Below are 20,946 nucleotides of genomic sequence, written 5' to 3'. Positions count from 1 at the left end.
TATGGCAACGGCTGGCGACCGGATACAGGCGACAAACGAGCTCGCCGATTTGGTAAGGCCGAGGCCATGCCAGCCTCTGGTGAGCTTCGAGCCTCTGGTAGCCAAGCGGGCGAGCTCGCCGGTAGGTCCCTCCCCCCGCTTTGCTCCCTTTCGGTTTTGGCCTCCTCGGAGCTGTTCGCACGAGATTGACGAGCTCCGGCGCCGTTTTCGGGTGTAGGGGGAAGAAGCAGCGGCCGGTCGGAATCTTCAACGTCGTCCGGAAAGCTTTGAGGCTAGTGCCGTGAGCTGCGGTGGAGTTGTCATCGCAGAGGGTCGTCAGGTAAAATTTGAATTGCTACTCCTCTGCGAAATCTGCCATTCGAGCTTATTGCCGTTAGAAACTGAGTGTTAGGAGGCGAGCAGAAGAATTGTTAATGCCGTTCAATTTGCGATTCAGCTTGAGATAAGCTACTGCTGTTCGTTCTGGTCAAAAACGGGTTTGATTGAAACGGAGCCGTTCGATTCGAGATCGAATGAGGCTATGGTAGGCGGCTTAAGAACGTTCGCATGTATTTGTAGCTTATCGCTGCGAAAGATGTTCATTTGTGGATGAAAATTTGGAAATGGTTTGTGTTCTTAGGCTTTTTGCAGCTGCTGTTATGTCGAAAAATTTAAGAACGTTCGCATGTATTTGTAGCTTATCGCTGCGAAAGATGTTCATTTGTTGATGAAAATTTGGAAATGGTTTGTGTTCTTGGGCTTTTTGCAGCTGCTGTTATGTCGAAAAATTTGAATTTTGTTGTGAATTAAATGAGTCATTTTCGCAAATTCCCATACTTTTTATAGTTTTTATCACAGGTTTGGTTAAGTCTTATACTGGAATCACCTTGCTCTGTGGAGGCAGCATTTTGTCTCATTCATACTGTCCCTGCAGTTCAATAAGCGGTTCAGTTTTCAGATCATTGGTTTTTTTTTTTTTTCTGCTGATATATTGATCAAGTTTAGTTTTTTCTGCTTTTAAATCCTTGAGCCAGCTGGAAGAAGCACGGCATTTTCATAACCAAATGAGTGTTCTGTCTAACTGTTTAAACCTTTTTCGGTAAAATATTTACACACGATGCATGGATATTTTGTTGTGTAGTTACTTCATACCCAACATGTTATTTTTCGCATAGCGCACAATGTTTCACCGTGTTATTGGCATAATTTGTTTTCCTCTTGGCACTTGTCGGAATTGTTCATTCCTACTGCGGTAGAGCTTGATATACTGGCTATTTATTACTGGTCAAAATACTCAACTTATTGGCAATATAATCTTTCTCAGATGCAAAGTATTCAATCTTTACACTTCTCGTCGCATCTCTGAGTTAAAGCTCTAATTTTTCCCTTGCATCAAGGCCTCCCAGCTGTAGCTAGTCCAAGCAACTCATTGAGATTCTGCAAGATGCTTCCATAGAGTTTAGTTTTTTTTTTCAAGTTGTTGTCAAGTCTTCATATGTGGCTTGAGTAATTAATTATAGCGATTACCAAATTATTTGTTCATTCTCAAACACATTTCCACTTTAGAGCATTTCTTATTTTCTTACTCAAGTACGGTAAATCTCTCTTTGAATTATTGATAATCTGCATTCCTTAGCTTCAAGCCTCTCTCTTCACTCAAGATCAAGGTTGATTGTGATGATGAGTTGATTTTGTGCTTCGGCAATTGTTTTTTGTTTATTCTATATTAGTCATATAAGATGTTTTTCCTCCCTTCATTTTTGGTATTCTAGGAGGAGATGGTAGAGTGGGTTTGGTAATTACATGCATTATAGAAGGAGCCCTAGCGTTTTGTCTCCCCGTATTTATTTTCGGTGAGTTGTTTCATGTTCTTTTCTTTTCTTTTTCTTATTTTATTTTGCATATGATTGTTTGGTTTTGGATGATGATACATTTACTCTTAATGAATCCTCATATAATGGTATGAGATGTAATCTTGACTGCTTTTACCACACAGAAATGCTTTCTTGTTGGGTAAGATGAACAATGGAATTTGCTGAATAACAGCTCTACATAATATGAAACCCCATGTAAAAGTCATCAAAGCCCATTGCACGTAGCTGCGGTCTGCCTTCCACATGTGTTCATCTTTAAAGGAGACAAAATTGGAGGGCCACTAAAAACTAAATGAGCATCAAACTGAAGGTGCCTTAACAAAAGACGATTAAACTGTTATGAAGACCTATAAAGGTTATCTTTCCTTCCCAACTATCTACTCGTCATCTTCCTTCCCTCACTATATTTCTCTTCATTTGTCACCGAAGAGATAGACTTTCTGGACTCACCATCTTCTGTTGTATCTTCAATTGTCTTTTGTTGTAAGCTTTTAATATTGAGGAATTGAGTGGTGATGATAATGTGTGTGGTGTTTGCTTAAAGGATATAAATCTCTAAATGTATTTCCAAGTCGATATATCTTATCCGGTATAAAATAGGTTGACAGGAAAGCACAAAACTCTATTAGCTTTAGCTCTCTGGCAATTTTTTGTTTATGTTGTGTATTTTGAAAATCACTCTCATGGTTAATAATGCCAAATTAACCATGTCGCTTTTTCGATTTTGTTTGTCCAGTCTGGGTAAAATTTTTCCTTTATTTATATTGGATGTTTTGAAAATCACTCTGATGGTTGCTGATGTCAAATTGTTTGTGTCGCATTTTCTCTTTTGTTTGTCCGTTCTGTAGTGGATCTCTCTCTCTCTCTCTCTTCATAGACACAAATATAGTCGAATCTTTACTGGATCACCATGTACTAGCCACTGTTTTTTCCAATGACCGATTCTCTCTCTTTCTGCTTTTCAAGTTGAAATGTTTTTTCTGTTTCTACAGTATGCCTGATTCTTGTGGACTACCAGGCTACCTTGTGTTTGCCATTGGAAGTTTCATTTTAGAACCTGAAGTACTTAATCTATTTGCCGATGTAAACTCTATAGGTTCTCTTGTTTTATTGGGATGACGACTGAGGGAGGGAAAAGCTTTGCAAGAAGGGATCGTCTGTTGGAGATTGAGGCTACTGTGCGAACCTGGTGGACAGAAAAAGACATTTTCGGTGCTGAATCTTGTGAAAAACCTCCTGAACAGGGTGAAAAGTTTTTTGGCAATTTTCCATTTCCATATATGAATGGTTTTTGCATCTTGGACATGCATTTTCGCTTTCGAAGCTTGAATTTGCCGCAGCATATCACAGACTAAGAGGGGCAAATGTGCTTTTGCCATTTGCTTTTCACTGCACTGGTATGCCCATCAAGGCAGCGGCTGACAAACTGGCCAGGGAGATCCAACAGTTCGGTGATCCTCCAGCATTTCCAAGTGAAGAAGAGAATCAGGTCAACCAAGAATTGGAAACAGAGGAGCAAAATGCATCTGAACCAGCCATGAAAGACAAGTTCAAAGGGAAGAAATCTAAGGCTGCATCAAAATCAGGTGGGCAGATGTATCAGTGGGAGATTATGCGTAGTCTTGGCCTCTCAGATAATGAAATATCAAAATTTCAGGATCCTTACAACTGGTTGAGTTTCTTTCCTCCATTAGCTATGGATGATCTCAAGGCTTTTGGGTTGGGTTGTGATGGAGACGTTCCTTCATCACCACAGATATGAACCCATTTTTTGACTGCTTTGTAAGGTGGCAAATGAGGAAGTTGAAATCTATGGGTAAGATTGTGAAAGATCTGCGGTACACAATTTACTCTCCTCTAGATGGCCAACCATGTGCAGATCATGACCGGGCAACTGGTGAAGGAGTTCAACCTCAGGACTACACTCTAATAAAGATGGAGGTAGTTCGACCATTTCCACCAAAAATGGGAGTTTTAGAAGGGAAAAGAGTGTTCTTGGCTGCTGCAACTTTGAGACCGGAGACCATGTATGGGCAAACAAATGCATGGGTGTTGCCCGATGGCAAATATGGAGCTTTTGAAATCAATGATACCGATGTGTTCATTGTTGCACAGAGGGCAGCCCTCAACCTGGCCTACCAGAGATTCTCCAAGATTCCAGAGAAGCCTACTTGCTTGGTGGAGCTGACGGGTTACGATCTTATTGGTCTTCCCTTGAAGTCACCACTTTCATTTAATGAGATTATCCATGCTCTACCCATGCTGACTATCCTTATGGACAAAGGAACTGGGATCGTGACTAGTGTACCCAGTGATGCTCCTGACGACTACATGGCATTGCATGATTTGAAAGCAAAGCGAGGTCTCAGGGAAAAGTATGGCGTGAAGGATGACTGGGTATTGCCCTTTGAGATTGTGCCAATCATTAATATTCCAGAATATGGAGATAAGGCTGCGGAAAAAGTCTGCAAAGATATGAAAATTAAGAGTCAGAATGAAAAGATAAGCTCGCAGAAGCAAAGCAGAAGACATACTTGAAAGGATTTACTGAAGGAACTATGCTTGTGGGGGAATATGCAGGAATGAAAGTGCAAGAAGCAAAGCCATTGATCAGAAGCATGCTTACAGAGACTGGACAGGCTATTATGTACAGTGAACCTGAAAAAAGGGTTATGTCAAGGTCAGGTGATGAATGTGTTGTTGCTCTTACAGATCAGTGGTACATCACTTATGGGGAATCTGAATGGAAGAAGTTGGCTGAGGAATGCCTTTCTAACATTAATCTGTATTCCGATGAGACACGACACGGCTTTGGGCATACATTGGGCTGGCTAAACCAGTGGGCTTGCTCACGATTGTTTGGCCTTGGCACTCGCATCCCTTGGGACGAGCAATTCGTCGTGGAGTCATTATCCGACTCTACTATTTACATGGCTTACTACACGATAGCCCACCTCTTGCATAAAAATGATATGTATGGTTCTAGCACTTCAATGAAACCTGAACAAATGACGGATGAGGTGTGGGATTTTGTTTTCTGTGGTGGTCCCAACCCTCAATCATCTGATATTCCATCTTCTGTGCTTAACCAGATGAAGCAAGAGTTTGAATATTGGTATCCTCTTGATCTAAGAGTATCTGGCAAGGACCTCATCCAGAATCATTTGACATTCTGCATTTACAATCACACGGCAATCATGTCTAAGCGACATTGGCCTCGTGGATTCAGGTGCAACGGTCACCTCATGCTCAATTCTGAAAAGATGTCGAATTCTACAGGGAATTTCAAAACGTTGCGCCAGTCCATTGAGGAATTTTCTGCAGATGCCACACGATTTTCTCTGGCTGATGCTGGTGACGGTGTTGATGATGCCAACTTTGTAACTGAGACCGCAAATGCTGCAATTTTGAGGCTCACAAAGGAACTTTCATGGATGGAAGAAGTTCTGGATGCAGAATCCTCTTTGAGAACTGGTCCGCTGTCTACTTATGCAGATAGAGTGTTTGCTAATGACATGAATATCGCTGTCAAACTGAGTGAACAGCAATACCAGGATTTTATGTTCCGCGAAGCTCTCAAGACTGGCTTTTATGATCTTCAGGCTGCTAGAGATGAATACAGACTGTCGTGTGGTACTGGTGGCATGAACCGAGATCTGTTGTGGAGGTTTATGGATGTGCAAACACGACTTATCGCTCCTATTTGTCCCCATTATGCAGAATATGTGTGGAGGGTACTTCTCAAAAAGGATGGTTTCGTGGTGAAAGCAGGCTGGCCTCTTGCTGAGTCTCCAGATCTAACCCTCAGGAGCGCCAATAAGTATTTGCAAGACTCGATTGTCTCGATGAGGAAGCTGCTTCAGAAACAAATTTTTGGCTCGAAAAAGGCAAACAAGGGAGCCCCAGTTACCTCACAAACAGAAGAAAAGCTCAGAGGTTTGATTTACGTAAACGAACAGTATGATGGATGGAAAGCTGAGTGCCTAAGGATACTGCAGAACAAGTACAACAGGAAAACACGTTCCTTTGCGCCGGATGGCAAGATAATGGATGCTCTGAAGCAGAGCAGTGTAGGCCAGGCCAGCGATTTCAAGAAAATCCAAAAGCTTTGCATGCCCTTTTTGAAGTTCAAGAAAGATGAAGCAATAACTCTTGGTGCTCAAGCTCTGGATCTGAAGCTCCCCTTTGGAGAGATTGATGTTCTTGAAGAAAGCGTGGACTTAATTAGGAGGCTGCTTGGTCTTGAAGAAGTGGAAGTTTTGTCGGCGGCGGACCCCAATGCTCTAACAATGGCCGGTAATCTTGCCTTGCTACTGCAACAGAATCCGCCATCTCCTGGAAATCCTACCGCCATCTTTTTGGCTAGGTAAAGCTGCGCTTTGAATACTTTGATCTAGTGTTAGCTTGAGCAGTTCCAATTTGTTTCAAAGTAGTGATGGATTGGGATTTGAAGTTTTGTGTTTTATGCATTTACAAGAGAAAACCATAGGTTCTGAACCTCCCCTTCCCTTTTTTTTGTTGGGTTTTTTTAATTATCCCTTGGTATAAACTATAAACTCAATAGTTCTGAATTCGAGGGAAGATGATGATGCAATACTATGCTAGCGGTGTCGCTCGTCAGTTGTAGATAGGACTCGGCTCCATGCCATTGTTGTCCTTATATATCCTCGAACAATTATGCAACCAGAATTTCTCCATGATTGTAGTTTGCCATCTCTCTCGGAGACATACAAACCTAACTCGCAAGTTTTTTCACTTCGCACGTGAAGCGATAGAATTTCCCAAGCTGTGTGTTTGAGTTCTCGTTGTCACTTGGGCAACCAGTCATCTTAATCACAGGGATTGGGCGTGACCCAAGTTATTCCTCACAGCGAATACCAAGTTGCAGGCTTCGTGCCTCGTCTTTTTTCATTTCTCTTTTTTCTTTACGAAGTGGTAAGGTCTGATGAGCTCGTTTATCGTTGGATTACAAGTCGGGAAGTCTTTTCACTAGAGGCTCGAATGCCAAGAGGCACATGGTGGTAAGCTTACAACATTTGTGGTGAGAGGAAAGAGTAATTATAGAATGACTATTTTCTAGAATGATATGTTGGGATGAGTATAATGTTACAGGAATATACGTTCGTGTTTTAACCAGTCAACAACAGAGTGAGTTGTCGATTTTTCTTCGCCCTTGTATGGTAGAACGAATGGAGAAGAGATGAGATTGCGGTGCTTCATGGGACGATCCATGACATGTAGAATTGAGCGTAAGCAGAGACTCGGCCGATCTATTACTGAATGCAACCAACTCTTGACTCCATCTAAATTTTGTTGGTCACTTTTGGACTTTTATTTGGTTCGAAACACCTAAATAAAACCACTCAAAATATTCAAATTTGGACATGTAAATCGATAGTTTCTATTCAATACAATTTTTTCTATTGTCAGAAAAGTCGTGGTCAGAAGTGAAAAGAAGTTGAAAAATGCACGCTAACAAATAATATCTTACAGACCTAATTTGAATGACCTGTTACCCGTAGGAGAGAACGTACAAGGAGAGTGAAATAATGAACTGAAATATGTTAACTAATATAGACGGTAAGACACATGATGTATGGTTGTCATAAATATTACGATAAAAAATAGTAAATAAGTTAAAAATTATAAATTATGGCTACGAGAATACCAACGAACATCCTCTATATAGTCAAGTTTAGGAAAAATTACCAAAGGTACTAAACTTTTTATCCGGCGACCAATTCATTTCTAAGCTTTTCAATTGTGCCAATTTAGTTCTAAACATTTCAACAATTTATCAAATGTAGTCATTCTGGCAAATTTTGATCGGAAATCGTTGACGTGGGCATCGGTCATTCTATTTGGCACGGCCGGCCGGCGTTGATATAGACAAATTTTTCAATTTTTTTAGAAATTTTTGTGAATATTTTTGTTTTCTTTTGTTTTTTTTTTCCAACTCTGGGACGGTAAGGTCACCGGGCAACCATCGCCGGCCAACATTTCTCTATGAAGGCAGGAACCAAGGAAGGGTCATCTAAAATCAATGAATTTTAATCAGGAATTCTCATGATGATCTCTCTAATGAACAATGTTTTCAGCATAAACGCATGAAATTGTTATATTCAGACCACCAAGAGAAGTGAAAACTATAGCTAAGATTAGAAACATCAAGATTTGGGTGGGTCAGCAGTTAGGCCTACATTCTTGAGCGAAGAATGGGTCATTTTGAGTAGTACGATAAAATAAGTATAAATGAGAATCAATTTATAGCGCCATCGCCATTGTGGATCCCCATTGTCCCCTACTCTTAGATGTGTGTGTGTCCACGCAAGACCTCAAACCATAACCGATCAGAGGTAGCCTGTTTTGCGACCACAAAACGACCTTGACCCGAAGTTCGCGATCCTCGTGGTGACGAGAATAAATGTCGATGGCGACGAAGGGACAAGAGTCATAGATGGCAATGGACGGCCACAAGGCGGTGGCGGGGTCGCACATAGTGCATCTAACTTTCTCAAGTCCAAACAAATGAATTAACTAAATTCCCCAGCCGAATGATCAGCAATAACTTCAGCATAAGAAGTTCAGTTCAACTTCGATAGAGTTAAGGAAGCACTTCCCATACAGAATACGTGGTTAGTGCCAGTGTTTAGATTCAATAGAATAAAAGAGCAGAAAAAGGGCAAATAATGGCAGTAGGATTTCGTTGACTAACCTACTTTGGATGTCCGTGGAGATAATTTCAAGAACGACTTTAAGATGGCCAAGTTGATTTGCCATAGATACAAAAACAAGCCAACAAATGGCCGCTTTTCAATAACATATTCACCATTAAGTTCCTACAATTAGAACTTCGCTATAGTTCTCTAGCGTTTGGATGATTATATTTTCATTACCAGTTTACAGACATTGAGATGGCGGTTACGGTCAAACGGTGTGCAGCAACTGGAGTGGGCTACACCAATGCATTCCTTATTTCAACGTGCCGGTGTCCGCACGCCCTAGTCCACCCATGTTGAAATAGTTTCTTTTTCTTGCCCTGTCCCCGACGATACCCTCTTATTTCTTTACATCCCGAGGTCCAGATGTAGCCTTTTAGCGACATGCTAAGGTCCGTCGGCCATGCAATGTGCAATGGGGTGCTTTGTCATGACGATTGCAGTGCATGCCCGAGAGCCGATTGGAAAAGAATAGGTAAAGACTGCCGATAAAAACCATTGATTTGAATTCCAAGATTGCTTGATCCGATATAGACATTATTTTTTTATCTATTGAATTGTTCTTGATAAAGAAAAAGCACATATTCTCTTCATTAAATATTGAGCATACAGATTTGTCCTCGTTGGCTTAGTAATAAAAGGATTAGCTGTCTTTCACGAGATCACAAGTTCGATGGATGTTAGGAGGCAACTTCTGAACAACTCTTACTGCGTTGCCTAAGTGTGTCATATCTCATGTGAAAAGACTTATTGACAGCGAGCATCTTGACGTCGTTGTGGTGACTGGCTCGCTAATTTGAGACCTTTGGATTGCGGGTAAAGCAGAGTAACTACATCTCAAAATGAACATTCCATAATAGGTGTGTAACGCCTAAAAGGGATGGCTAGCTCTGGTCACTCCTCTCTTATCTTTTTATTTATACAACAACAAAGGTAGCGAAGTAATGTACAACTACAAATGGATAATTAAGGAGTGGATAAATAATTGTTGTACATAGTGCATCTAAGTTTCACTAGGGAAATTGTCCAATCAGTCCTTTAGTCTTAAACTATTCAATTTTGATAATTTAGTCATAAATCTTTGCGCAAAATTACATAAAAGTCATTCTAATTTATTTCACCGGAAATCACTGACGTGACGGTGTGCCATGTAAGATGGTTAGCGATAACTAGACCGCTACTAGAAATTTGATCTAATTTAGCCATATAGACCATGTATAGAAAGATATATATGACATAAACTTCTACTCTCATAAGAACAAAAAAAAATTAAAAATACTCAAGCCTATCAAGATTTATAACATTAAGAGGGAAATTTACGAAATGTACCAAATGCCAACAAAGGATCAGATGAAGCATGTAAATGCGGATACCTTATAACATCACTTGAAATCTTGTCATTCAGATAAGATGTGCTGATAATTTGAAGAGACGGTGAAACTCGACTAAAAAGAGTCTTTTCTCAGACATTCTTTTCATTTAACTACTTGTTGAGTGTATATGGGTGATTAAATTTTTTACTACACCATCCAACATGATTGTAGATAGATTAGCTACAATTCTTTAGATTTACATACATTTTCTTATTTCCTAAAAAAAATAAAAAGAGTGTCAAAAACCCTATTGTAACTCTACGGATGGATGGGATATTGCATGTTCTGTATAACTTCCTTCAAGGGGTTTAACATATACTTCTTGAATTTTCATCTGTATTACTACCCAATAATGGATTGATTTGCAAAATTCGCAATAAAAAACTACTTTATTTGGTTATGATGTAATCGTGAGCCGTTTGATACATTTTGTTTCGAATTTTAAATTTGCGACTCGCTTATCTTAAATTTTTTAAATGGTAATCAGAGAAGGCGATGAATACTCGATTTTAAATTAATCCCGTGTCGTTAATGATTTGGAAATCACAACAATGTACACATATCATGGTTATTAGCTAATCTACTTTGTTCACACCTAAATTTTGATGACCCAATTAGTTAATTTTCGCATAAAAAATTAGGGATCGATCCTGATCTCTAGAAAAAAATATATTAATTAAAATGTATATAGATATTAGAAGCATTTGCATAGGCTCATATGGTTGCATTTGCATTGCACCGGCGGTGGATGGACTCGAGTGAATGGCTCTGAACTTAATGAAATTGGACTAATTAAGCTCGCATTCAAGAAAATTCTTGGCCAGCCCATGAGTATTATAAGAGCCGAAGTTTTCCCATTGGATAATTGAGCAATGAATCTTGATTATTATTCAAATCTTGGAAGATAATTATTCGATTTTGTTTGATATTATCAGGATTCTAAGAGATAATGAAATTTTCATATCAGTAAAGTATATACCTTAGAATTTAAAATTGGGAGTTTTAATCTAAACCTAGCAACATATAAAGGGACACCCATTCACGTTCGAGGGAGGAGGCCACAAAAAAAAATTTAAGAAACACACGGCTAGAGAGAGAGAGAGAGAGAGAGAGAGAGAGAGAGAGAGAGAGAGAGAGAGAGAGAGAAGCGTGAGAAAAGAAGGTGAAAAGAGCCCAAGAAACTAGGGGTGAGCGGTTCCCGGTCCGGTCCGGTTCCAAGGTGGAACCGGGAACCGGACCGAGAGAACCGGTTCCCAAAATTGGGAACCGCGGACCGGACCGGTTGGTTCTAGGACCGGGAACCGGACCTGACCGTCGGTCCGGTCCGGTCCAATGGAACCGGTTACTTAGAGTTTAGGGTTTTTTTTTTGTCAAACACTTAAGGTTTGGTTCACATTTTACTAATTTTTGTCAATGAAGTTCACTTAGAGTTTAATTCACATTTTACTATTTTTTATCAATGAATTTATGATAATGAAGTTCACTTAGAGTTTAGTTCACATTTTATTAATTTTTTTAAAGAAAAAAATAACAAAAATATATATTAAATAGTCGGTCCGGTTCGGTCGGTCCGGTCCGGTCCGGTTCCCCCTTGGAACCGGGAACCAGACCGCCCGGAAATCGGTTCCGCTTTTAGGAACCGGGAACCGGACCGATAGTCCCGAGAACCGGACCAAACTCGTCGGTCCGGTCCGGTCCCGGTTTGGGCGGTCCAAGTTGCTCACCCCTACAAGAAACTTCTCCTTTTCTTGGGGGCGTCAAACACGCCTAGATCGACGAAGTCAACATCTTCGTGGGTCCCTATTGCTGCACGTGACCACTCCTTGACCAATGTCCAGCTGTTTTGGCGAGTTCCCAGTTCCTGATAAACGCACGAGCGACGCAAAAGTGGTGGTCCAGCAAGCTCCAATCAAAACCAGCACAAATCTCGATTCTTTTTGCGGGTTTTTCAGCTAGTCTTCGTTACAATTAAACCCTGCCGTGCCTTACCGAGTTGTTGCGATTAATCATCAAGCCGTTGCCGTTTCGACGAGCCCCACAACTCTTCAGTAGCGCTTCAATCCAATCTTGACGACCTGCTATCTTGTTGCACCACTCCGAGCAAACAGCCCCAACTACGTTGACTGGTTGCTGCTGTGAGCCTCGCCGAGCATCAACAACGATTCTTGTGTCTCTCGTTAGCCTCAACGCAACGTCGCCTCCACACTCACCGCCTCGCACCTAGCGACACTTGTTCTTTCTCTGTTTTTGCAGATTGTCGAGCACCAACACGAGGTCACCATCCGAACCATTCAAAGAGCCGCAACGCCGACGAGCTTCTTGTGATCCACCGCGAACCACCATTCGCCGGCCACCCCGTTCCGATCCGCAATCCCGATTCCGTTAAGTTCGAATTTAGATTATGATAGATTGCATTCTTAATTGGAGTAATTTAATTTCGAATTTAAATAAAAATACCAAAAATATTGCTCTAGAATAGATTAATCTGTTAAACATTGCATGCTTAGGATATAAGTATTTTAATTCCGAATTCCATTGGAAAAGTACCAAAAAAAATACATTAGTTTTCGTCATTAGAATTAGATCACGTTGCCGTGTGACATATAGTTCGCATGTTTGGTCGCATTGATCGCATGTCATTTTTTTGCACGTCATTGCACATAAGATAGTTTGCATTTTAATAAAGCACAAATTAACCCTAAATAGCACCTTGAGTGCCTTGCTTTGTTAATTAGAAATCATATTATGATTATGCGTATGATTTTCTATTAACAATGCAGATGCTTGCCTTGCTTTAAGGTAAGTTATCCTCCTAACTTAGCAATTTATTTACTGCTTTCTTAGGTGTTAAATTGGTGGTTTGCGTGTCACGCCCCGAACCCCATCGAGCTCGCGACATCCCTCTCCGGTCGAAATGATGCGACGTCCCAGGAACATCGCCGACCCAACCCAAACATCAGAGCCACATGCGGAAGCGAATATAAAAAAAAACCCCGGACAGAAAGATGACGACGACGGGGTAGAACACCATAAGAATCAAACAACAACAACTTCATACAGCACCAAATATACAAACATTATATTACAGACATAAATACAAACGAACATCCTCCGCCACCGTTTTAACAAAAGTTCAGGCGTTTGGTTATCTTAACTTCACTATCGGATAACCCAAGTTGAACAACTCCTAAAATACCCTAGGGAAAAACCTAAGGGTCGCCCTTCTCCAATCTGCTCCTAATTCATCTGGTTCGATCCTCCGGAAATCTCTTGGGCATCGCCTGCGAATCCTCCGGGCACCATGGCGGCTCTTCGTACTTCAAAAAGAAGAGGTGGGCTCCCTGGGTTTACGGCTGGGGGTCTGAAATTGTGGATTATACAACTATGAGACGAATCTCAATAAGTGTACAACCCCAAACCCCACGTAGGCACTCACGTACCGCCAGACAGAACACGCATCTCACACAACGATCAATCACTCTAACAATCACACACGAACCTACCTGGAACCCATCATGCACGTTCCTGCATGTTAGACCATAATACAACCAGCACATCACAGCAAGGAATCACAGACGCGCGCGTGCCTCAATTATAAGACAGAAACCACTTAGGCACGTCCCATACCGTGCCTAGCAGTTTCTACCCCATAATTAAGCATCACATCACGCGATACAAACACACTCGTACACTAACTCACACCATGCGTCACTTTCTCAAACCTCGCACCTCACGTCAATTCCCGCTCATTCACAATTCTTCCACCACTACCACGCCCGCGTAAAACGCATCAGGCCAACGGTCTTCTGACCTCGTCAGGCATCGTCACCCCGTCGGGCCGGGCATCGTCACCTCGTCAGGGACGGCATCGTCCCGCGTAAACGTACACGCCTCATGACGGAATCCTACCTTTCCCTTTCCTTAATTACCGTGCCCGCGTAAAACGCATCAGGCCAACGGTCTTCTGACCTCGTCAGGCATCGACACCCCGTCGGGCCGGGCATCGTCACCTCGTCAGGGACGGCATCGTCCCGCGTAAATGTACACGCCTCAGGACGGACCTTTTCCCCATCAATCCTACACATCCGTACCTTCATTCCACTCATACCACACGTACCACACGGCCACTCAAACACGCTATCACACACATTCTCACACCTCCCATACACATCACAAATGCACACGTTCTCGCGACACGAACACACTACTCGATCACACATACTTGGCACGCGCATCCAATGCACGATCACATCACCACGCCTCACGGCCACACACATACAGCATACAATCAAACCACAATCCACCCAAATTGCATTTCCGCACCAGCCAACTATCACAAACAATGCAATTATAAGAATAAACCCAATCAAACCGTAACAATTCCAATCAATCACACAATTAATCCCCAATTAATCCACAGCATCACAGCCCTAACTCAGCCTCCTAAACCTCGGAATTCATCGCCCAAATCAGTCCACAACAACCCAAACACCAGCCCCTAATTCGGTCCCAAAACAGCCACAAAATCGTCTAAACCGAACCCTAAACGAGCCTAGCAATACCCGAGGTCCTAGGTAGTTTTTGGGGGATACACTTACCTAATAAAAACAGGACACTCGGCCTGGACAGGGGGCTGGGGTGACCGAACAAAGAAGCAAGAAGAAAGCCGGCGTCGCCGCCGGCGACCTAGGGGGGCGAAGCCGGCCGAGCCGCCTTGGGCGGGTGGCTGGCGGGCGGTTCTCGGCCGGCTGGAGGCGGCGACGGCGACGTACAGGGCTGGGGAGGGCGGCCAGGGGTGGCTCGGCGGCAACTTGGCCGATCGGAACAGGGAAAGACGGAGAGAGAGGAGAGAGGCGGATGGTGGCCAGAAAGGAGAAGCAGCGGCGGCGAGCGGCTGGGCTGGGCGGCGACCGGCGGCGGCGAGCTGGTGGTCGGCCAGGGGGCTCACGCACAGGGGAGAGGGGAGAGAGAGACCGATCGGGAGGGAAGGGGGTAATGAGAGAGAGAAAACGTGAGAGAGAGAGAGAGAGAGAGAGAGAGAGAGAGAGAGAGAGAGAGAGAGAGAGAGAGAGAGAGAGAGAGAGTGGTCTGGCCAGAATGAGAGAGGAGAGAGAAATGGTCCAAGCTGATCAAACATGGTGGGCCAAGGGCGCCACGTGTCACGATCCTACGCGATCTTCCCAAAATACCCTTGATCCAACGGTCCTTGTTGGTCTTATCCAAATAATTGAGGGGCATTTGAGTCTTTAGGTCCAATAATGCAGCTGAAAACCCTTAATAATTATCCCAAAAATTCGGAATTGAAAACGGCCCAGGGGCAAAATGGTCATTTTTCCGGTCCCTGGTCGAAATTTCAATTTTCGCCCGTACCAACCCCAAATGTGTGTGGCCAACATAATATGGCGTCGGAATCGCGAAAATAGCTTCTTAAGCCCTCAAAAATCGACTGCAAATTCCTGGGGAATAAAATAATATTATTTTTCACTTCCGAGCCAAAATTCCAATTTTTTACCGAAATCACTCCAAATATGCGTGGCCACCCCAAAATGGCATCGGCCTCGAAAAATAACCTCATACGGCCTCAGAATCAACGTCGGTGACCAGAGGGGCAAAATCGTAATTTTTCCGGTCCCGAACCAAAATTCATTTTTTTGCAGAAATGGGTGGCCCCAAGGTTGGCCAAGCCAAAAACGTTATCGGCCGCTCAAAATTGTCACTTTCAAAATTCTCGATTCCCGGGCCCGAATTCCAAGAAATGACTAAAATCGAACAATCGCGACTTTAGCTTATCTCTTGCTAACAGGTGGCTCGTTGGGATTACGCGCTCTCGACCCGTGACCGACGCTAAGTCCAATCACGTTTAAGTTTACTCTACCCAGAACGACCTCGGTTGTCATATATTTGCGAGGGTCTGTCACTAGTGCCCTTCGGACACGATCAATCAATTAGATCGATCTCGGTTGGCTCAAAACATTCCCTCGTCAATCCATATGGTCGAAGATCGAACCCAGGTCGAGTTCTTTGGTCGTGCGAACTCAATCCCATACTGGCCTTACCCCTAAGGTTAGCATCCCGTGAATGCGCATTTCCGGGTGAGATCTCACTATAAGTGCATTGGCCAAACTCATTTCTTAAATCCCGGGAAAAGGATCGAAAATTCAGACTGTTACATTGCGTAGCCGCATAAACACCTTCCATGTTAGTGATTAGGTAATAAAATGGATCCAGACTGCCTGCATAAGTATTTTTTGAAAAGAAAAGGTACCGAAAGGGCGTTAGACTAGATCGAGCATAATCAAGTCCCCGAGCTTAGAATATCTGGTTCATAGGAATAAAACATATTTCCCTATGCTTTATTTAGGATTTTAATCGATCTACGCGACTCCAAGAATGAAATTTTTTGCATGTTAAAAATTTAAACCTTAAATCATGAATTGATAGGACTTTGGAGGGCCCGAATTAGATTTAGTCTTAATAATTCATTAGCCTGAAAAATTTAGATCCCGACGTACTTCAAAAACGTAATCTAGACTTAAAGGTGCAAGACGAGTGGGCACATCAATAAACAATGAGAAGTGCAAGTTGAAGAAATAAATGGACTGTGTTTTTAATATTGAGGCGAACTTGTTGGGAACAAGCCTAGTTTTGACTAGTCTCATTTCACACTCCTTTGAATTCTTTAGCACGACCACTTTAGGCCGACCCAAAAGATTTAGAATCACTTGGACTCACAGAATAAGGCAAAGCAAAGATGATGCCGCGTCAAAAGTGACCCGGCATTATTGATTAACGCGGGGCTAGCATTTCTAGAAAGATTAATACAACAACAAATCTCAAATTGATACACACATGATAAATTTATTTTAAATTAATTTTTTGACTACAAAAAATCTCAAATTTGTACATCTGTAATAAGTTTACCATAAACTAATTTTTTGATCATTAAAAAATCCAAACTACTATACTCACGATAAATTTACTTTCTGTTAACTTCAGTCAAATTTTATAACTAAATTGGCTTACGTGGATGACACATGGTGACGTGGTATGGTGACGTGACAAGTCCACGTGGAAATTCATAGGGTTAATACCACGATAAACCCCGATCTGGCTCAATCGATTTGTTACAGGTATACCGATTTGGGATTTTCGTGATATTAACCCTATGGATTTCCATGTGAAGTTGTCACATAATCATATCATGTCATCATGTGTCATCCAGGTTAGCAAATTTAACGATAAAATTTGACGAAAGCTAACTAAGGGTAAATTTGTCACAGGTGTACCAGTTTGGAGCTTTTTGTGATCAAAATATTAGTTTAGAATAAATTTATCATATGAATTTTCTGTGGTATTAGCCATTCGTAGGAACCCTAATCTTGATGGGTCATTTTTTTTTCCTCCTATTTCTTGTTTAAAATTGTTTCAGCGGGGGGTGCTATGATGCGTCCAAAATGACAAATCGCTGTTCCATTTGGCCGGCCGTCAAGGGTCAACTTTGACTAGCTTAGGGACCTACATGGGAGACTAACGACAGCCCAACATAACATAATCCCCAAAAAAGAAAAAAAAATCAATATGACCAGAGAATTCATTGCTTTCGAGCAGGACTCTTCCTTAATTTCCGTCTCAGTCATAATAGCAAACACATCCGGAGTCGCGTGAAAAGTCTAACGTTGGACCTTGTTTGTTTTCATTTCCAATTTTTCGCTACATTTCCATTCTCAAGTGTAAGAAAAAACCTCTCTTTCTAAGCACTCTCAAGGATTCCTCACCTCCTTCTAACTCTTCTTCTCTCCCCAACATGATTCCCCTCTAATACCAAACCTAATCCACTGAAAAGGGTAGCTGAAGGAAACTTGCTCTCTCGGACAGTTACTGGTCCTTGCTCACGCTTCTCGTTGATAATACCAACCCACAATCTCACTCCACTCAATCCACAACCATCTCTTGATCAACTTCTCTTCACTCGACACTGCGTCCAGGTCGGATCGATGTGCCCGATGATTCCAAAGACCACTCTGTCCATGCTCCTCCTCTTGGCCAGCATAGTCTTGCCGATCCTCACGGCTGCAGCGCATAAAGCCATCCACCCGCCCTGCAGCCAGACCTGCAGCTCTGGAATGCCCGCAAAGCAGAACCTGACGTACCCGTTTGGGTTCTCGCCAGGCTGCCCAATCCAGCTCAACTGCACCGAGGATGGGGACGCCCTCATCGGGGAGTTCCTTGTGCAGTCCGCGTCCCCGGACACCATCACCATCACCATCGAGGCCAACTGCAGCCGCCCGTTCGGGTCCATTGACCAGCTCTACGGCCGCAACTACGCCCCGGTGGGGAAGAACTCGGTCCTGCTCAGCAATTGCACGCAGACCTCCCCATGCGACGTGCCCAATACGCTGGTCATCCAGGCCCAGTTCCAGTCCCTCTGTGAGTCTAGCACCAAGATCAACACCAGCATGAATTGCTACTCCGAGAAGCCGAACCACTACAACGTGACGTTTCTCAACCACAGCAAGCTCTTCGCCCTTGGCTGCGAGTACTTTCTGTCGTCGATATCGGCGGAGGAGCTGAACAACGTGTCGGTGTCGCTGGGCGTCCAGATGTTACAGCTGTTCTGGTGGGTGAACGGCGACGAGTGTGAGTGCTCCCAGGATGCAGACTGTGTTCAGCTCTTGGGGCTGCCGAACGGCGGCGGAAATGGGTTCCGGTGCAAGTGCAGGGACAGGTTCCTCGGCGACGGGTTCTTGGCCGGAACCGGCTGCCGGAGAGGTTAGCTGGAGGTTTTTATTATTGTTGATTGTTTCGACCAATTATCCTCTGCGATCAAATTAAAAGTTGGTGCTAAGAATGCCAAGATGGTATACAATATTAATATGCGAACTCTTATGGCTGACCTTTAGTCGGCTAAGAATATGACCGTTTACTCAACTTCTAGTCTTAGTTTATCGATGTGTTACGTATGTTCATTTCGCGAAAAATGAGTAATTTAAAAAGTATATTTTGAAAAATAATTATTTATATCGTTTAGAAAAATTAGTCAATAAAAAATATTTTCATCATCGATAATAATTTATGCTTAACTATTTTCATAAATAATGAAAGAATTTTTCATTTATTTATTTTTCTAAATATTATAAAAGATCATTTTTTAAAATATTTTTTAAATTATTTATTTTTTGTGAAACAAACGCACTTAATTGCACATCCGAGAGTAGTTTTAGATGGCCCAAATTAGCTGCTGGCGCGGCAGCCACAATAGGTGTCGTTCACCGATTGGTGCTCCTCATTATTTTTCTGCAGACCTAATGACACCACATAATTCCACGCATCCCCTGTTTTTCCTTTACTCCCTCTCTGTCTCTTCATCTTTTTGGCCGCACTGCCACTGCATCGTCTCTCCCCTCTGTTACAAAATCGAGTCCCATCACAGTAGCTCGTCCCCGCCATCTCTTGCAGCGGCATATGTCGCCGCCGTCCACCAAACACCAAATGATGGAAAGCTCTCCCTTTTTGTTCCACAGTGAAATCGTCGCCAAAGTGGGAGAAAGAGGAGACGTTGAAAGTACTAACTATCGTGTTACCACTGATGGTTCTTTTCGTCGTGTCGACGCTGATCTTGAGTGTAGTTTACGTGATAAGAAGGAAAAGGAAATTCGCCGAGGTCCTCGAAGATTGGGAGAGGGACTACGGCCCACACCGGTTCAAGTACAAAGATCTTTACGTTGCGACGAAAGGATTCCGGGACCAAGAGTTATTAGGTGCCGGTGGGTTCGGCCGAGTCTATAGAGGAATCTTACCCACATCGAATATAGAGATTGCGGTGAAGAGGGTCTCCCATGAATCGAAACAAGGCATGAGAGAATTTGTAGCAGAGATCATCAGCATCGGTCTGCTCCAACACCGCAACTTAGTGTCGCTCCTCGGTTACAGCCGCCGGAAAAGGGAGTTGCTCTTGGTTTACGACTACATGCCCAATGGGAGCCTCGACAAGTACCTCTATAACCAACCAAAGGTCACCCTCAATTGGATGCAAAGATTTAGGGTGATCAAAGGAGTGGCATCTGGGCTGCTTTATCTGCATGAAGGGTGGGAGCAAGTGGTGATCCACAGGGATATAAAGGCGAGTAACATCATGCTAGACGCTGAATTAAACGGAAGACTCGGAGATTTTGGGCTCGCGAGATTACACGACCATGGAACCGACCCTCAAACGACTCACGTTGCGGGAACGCTCGGTTATCTCGCCCCCGAGCACATGCGAACCGGCAAGGCCACCAGGAGCACCGACGTGTTCGCGTTTGGAGCGTTTTTGCTCGAGGTCGCCTGCGGGAGAAGGCCGATAAAGCATGGGGACACGGAGGACGTGATATTAGTGGACTGGGTATTTTCTTGCTGGGACAGAGGTGACATTCTCGAGGTAAGTGATCCGAAATTGGGGGCGGAGTTCGTGGAAGGAGAGATGGAGCTGGTGCTGAAACTCGGGTTGATGTGCTCCCACTCCAATCCTTTGATGAGGCCAAGCATGCGTCAAGTATTGCAGTACTTGGAGGGCGATCTTCCGATGCCTGAACTGTCGTCCACGGGCGTTTCGTCCAGCGGGTTAACATTTGCTCATCGCGAAGGTTTCGACAATTTGGCCAGGTCCTTTCCGTCCTCCATGGGCAAGGCATTTACCCACTCGTCTTCTGTCGCAGAATCGCTTCTCTCAGGTGGGCGATGAGACTCCTGGTTTAGTATGTGTTTGTTTCATTGAAATAACTTCTAGCAAATTAGTTTTCTATATTTTCACGTGTGTGGTTTGTTTAAAATGATTAGTCAACAGAAAAATATTTACGATAAATGAAAACATGTACATTTAAAACTTGATAAATGAATACCCAATTCTGAATAAAGGGCAACCACTTTCAATATGTCATCAATCAAATGAAAACTAACCATTTTTGTGAGAATAATTTTCACGAAATAAAGTTTTTCGTGAAATAAACACACCCTGTATTCTTG

The 20,946-nt window shown here is 43.0% G+C and overlaps 3 protein-coding genes across 3 annotated transcripts in view; all 3 read left to right on the top strand.

The window, feature by feature from the left end:
* Positions 1-6,550, top strand: part of LOC115681394 (leucine--tRNA ligase, cytoplasmic-like) — a 38,837-nt gene extending 32,287 nt beyond the window's left edge. Inside the window, 6 exon segments of the mRNA XM_030605331.2 lie at positions 218-319; positions 1,752-1,832; positions 2,950-3,140; positions 3,143-3,580; positions 3,583-4,347; positions 4,350-6,550. Of these exon segments, the coding sequence (XP_030461191.2) occupies positions 1,783-1,832; positions 2,950-3,140; positions 3,143-3,580; positions 3,583-4,347; positions 4,350-6,223 (3,318 nt within the window). The 5' untranslated portion in view covers positions 218-319; positions 1,752-1,782 and the 3' untranslated portion in view covers positions 6,224-6,550.
* A 10,836-nt stretch (positions 6,551-17,386) lies between these two features.
* On the top strand, positions 17,387-18,880 carry LOC130139392 (wall-associated receptor kinase-like 14). The gene has a single exon (XM_056316225.1). It carries the CDS (start codon positions 17,940-17,942, stop codon positions 18,717-18,719), a length of 780 nt encoding a protein of 259 aa, XP_056172200.1. The 5' UTR covers positions 17,387-17,939; the 3' UTR covers positions 18,720-18,880.
* Positions 18,881-19,160: 280 nt separating this feature from the next.
* On the top strand, positions 19,161-20,734 carry LOC115681410 (L-type lectin-domain containing receptor kinase IV.1-like). The gene has a single exon (XM_056316224.1). The coding sequence runs from the start codon at positions 19,532-19,534 to the stop codon at positions 20,663-20,665; it is 1,134 nt and encodes a 377-aa protein (XP_056172199.1). The 5' UTR covers positions 19,161-19,531; the 3' UTR covers positions 20,666-20,734.
* The last annotated feature ends 212 nt before the right edge of the window (positions 20,735-20,946 follow it).

This window comes from Syzygium oleosum, unplaced genomic scaffold (assembly GCF_021117445.2).
Source record: "Syzygium oleosum isolate NSW1041296 unplaced genomic scaffold, Sole_v2.1 Sole_v2.01, whole genome shotgun sequence".
In the NCBI taxonomy this organism is placed as follows: domain Eukaryota; kingdom Viridiplantae; phylum Streptophyta; class Magnoliopsida; order Myrtales; family Myrtaceae; genus Syzygium; species Syzygium oleosum.
This window is presented reverse-complemented; position numbering and strand designations above follow the sequence as displayed.

What these genes read in the sequence shown, in the direction of transcription:
- LOC130139392 (XM_056316225.1), top strand. Translation starts at nt 17,940, where the DNA reads ATGTGCCCGATGATTCCAAAGACCACTCTGTCCATGCTCCTCCTCTTG.
- LOC115681410 (XM_056316224.1), top strand. Translation starts at nt 19,532, where the DNA reads ATGGTTCTTTTCGTCGTGTCGACGCTGATCTTGAGTGTAGTTTACGTG.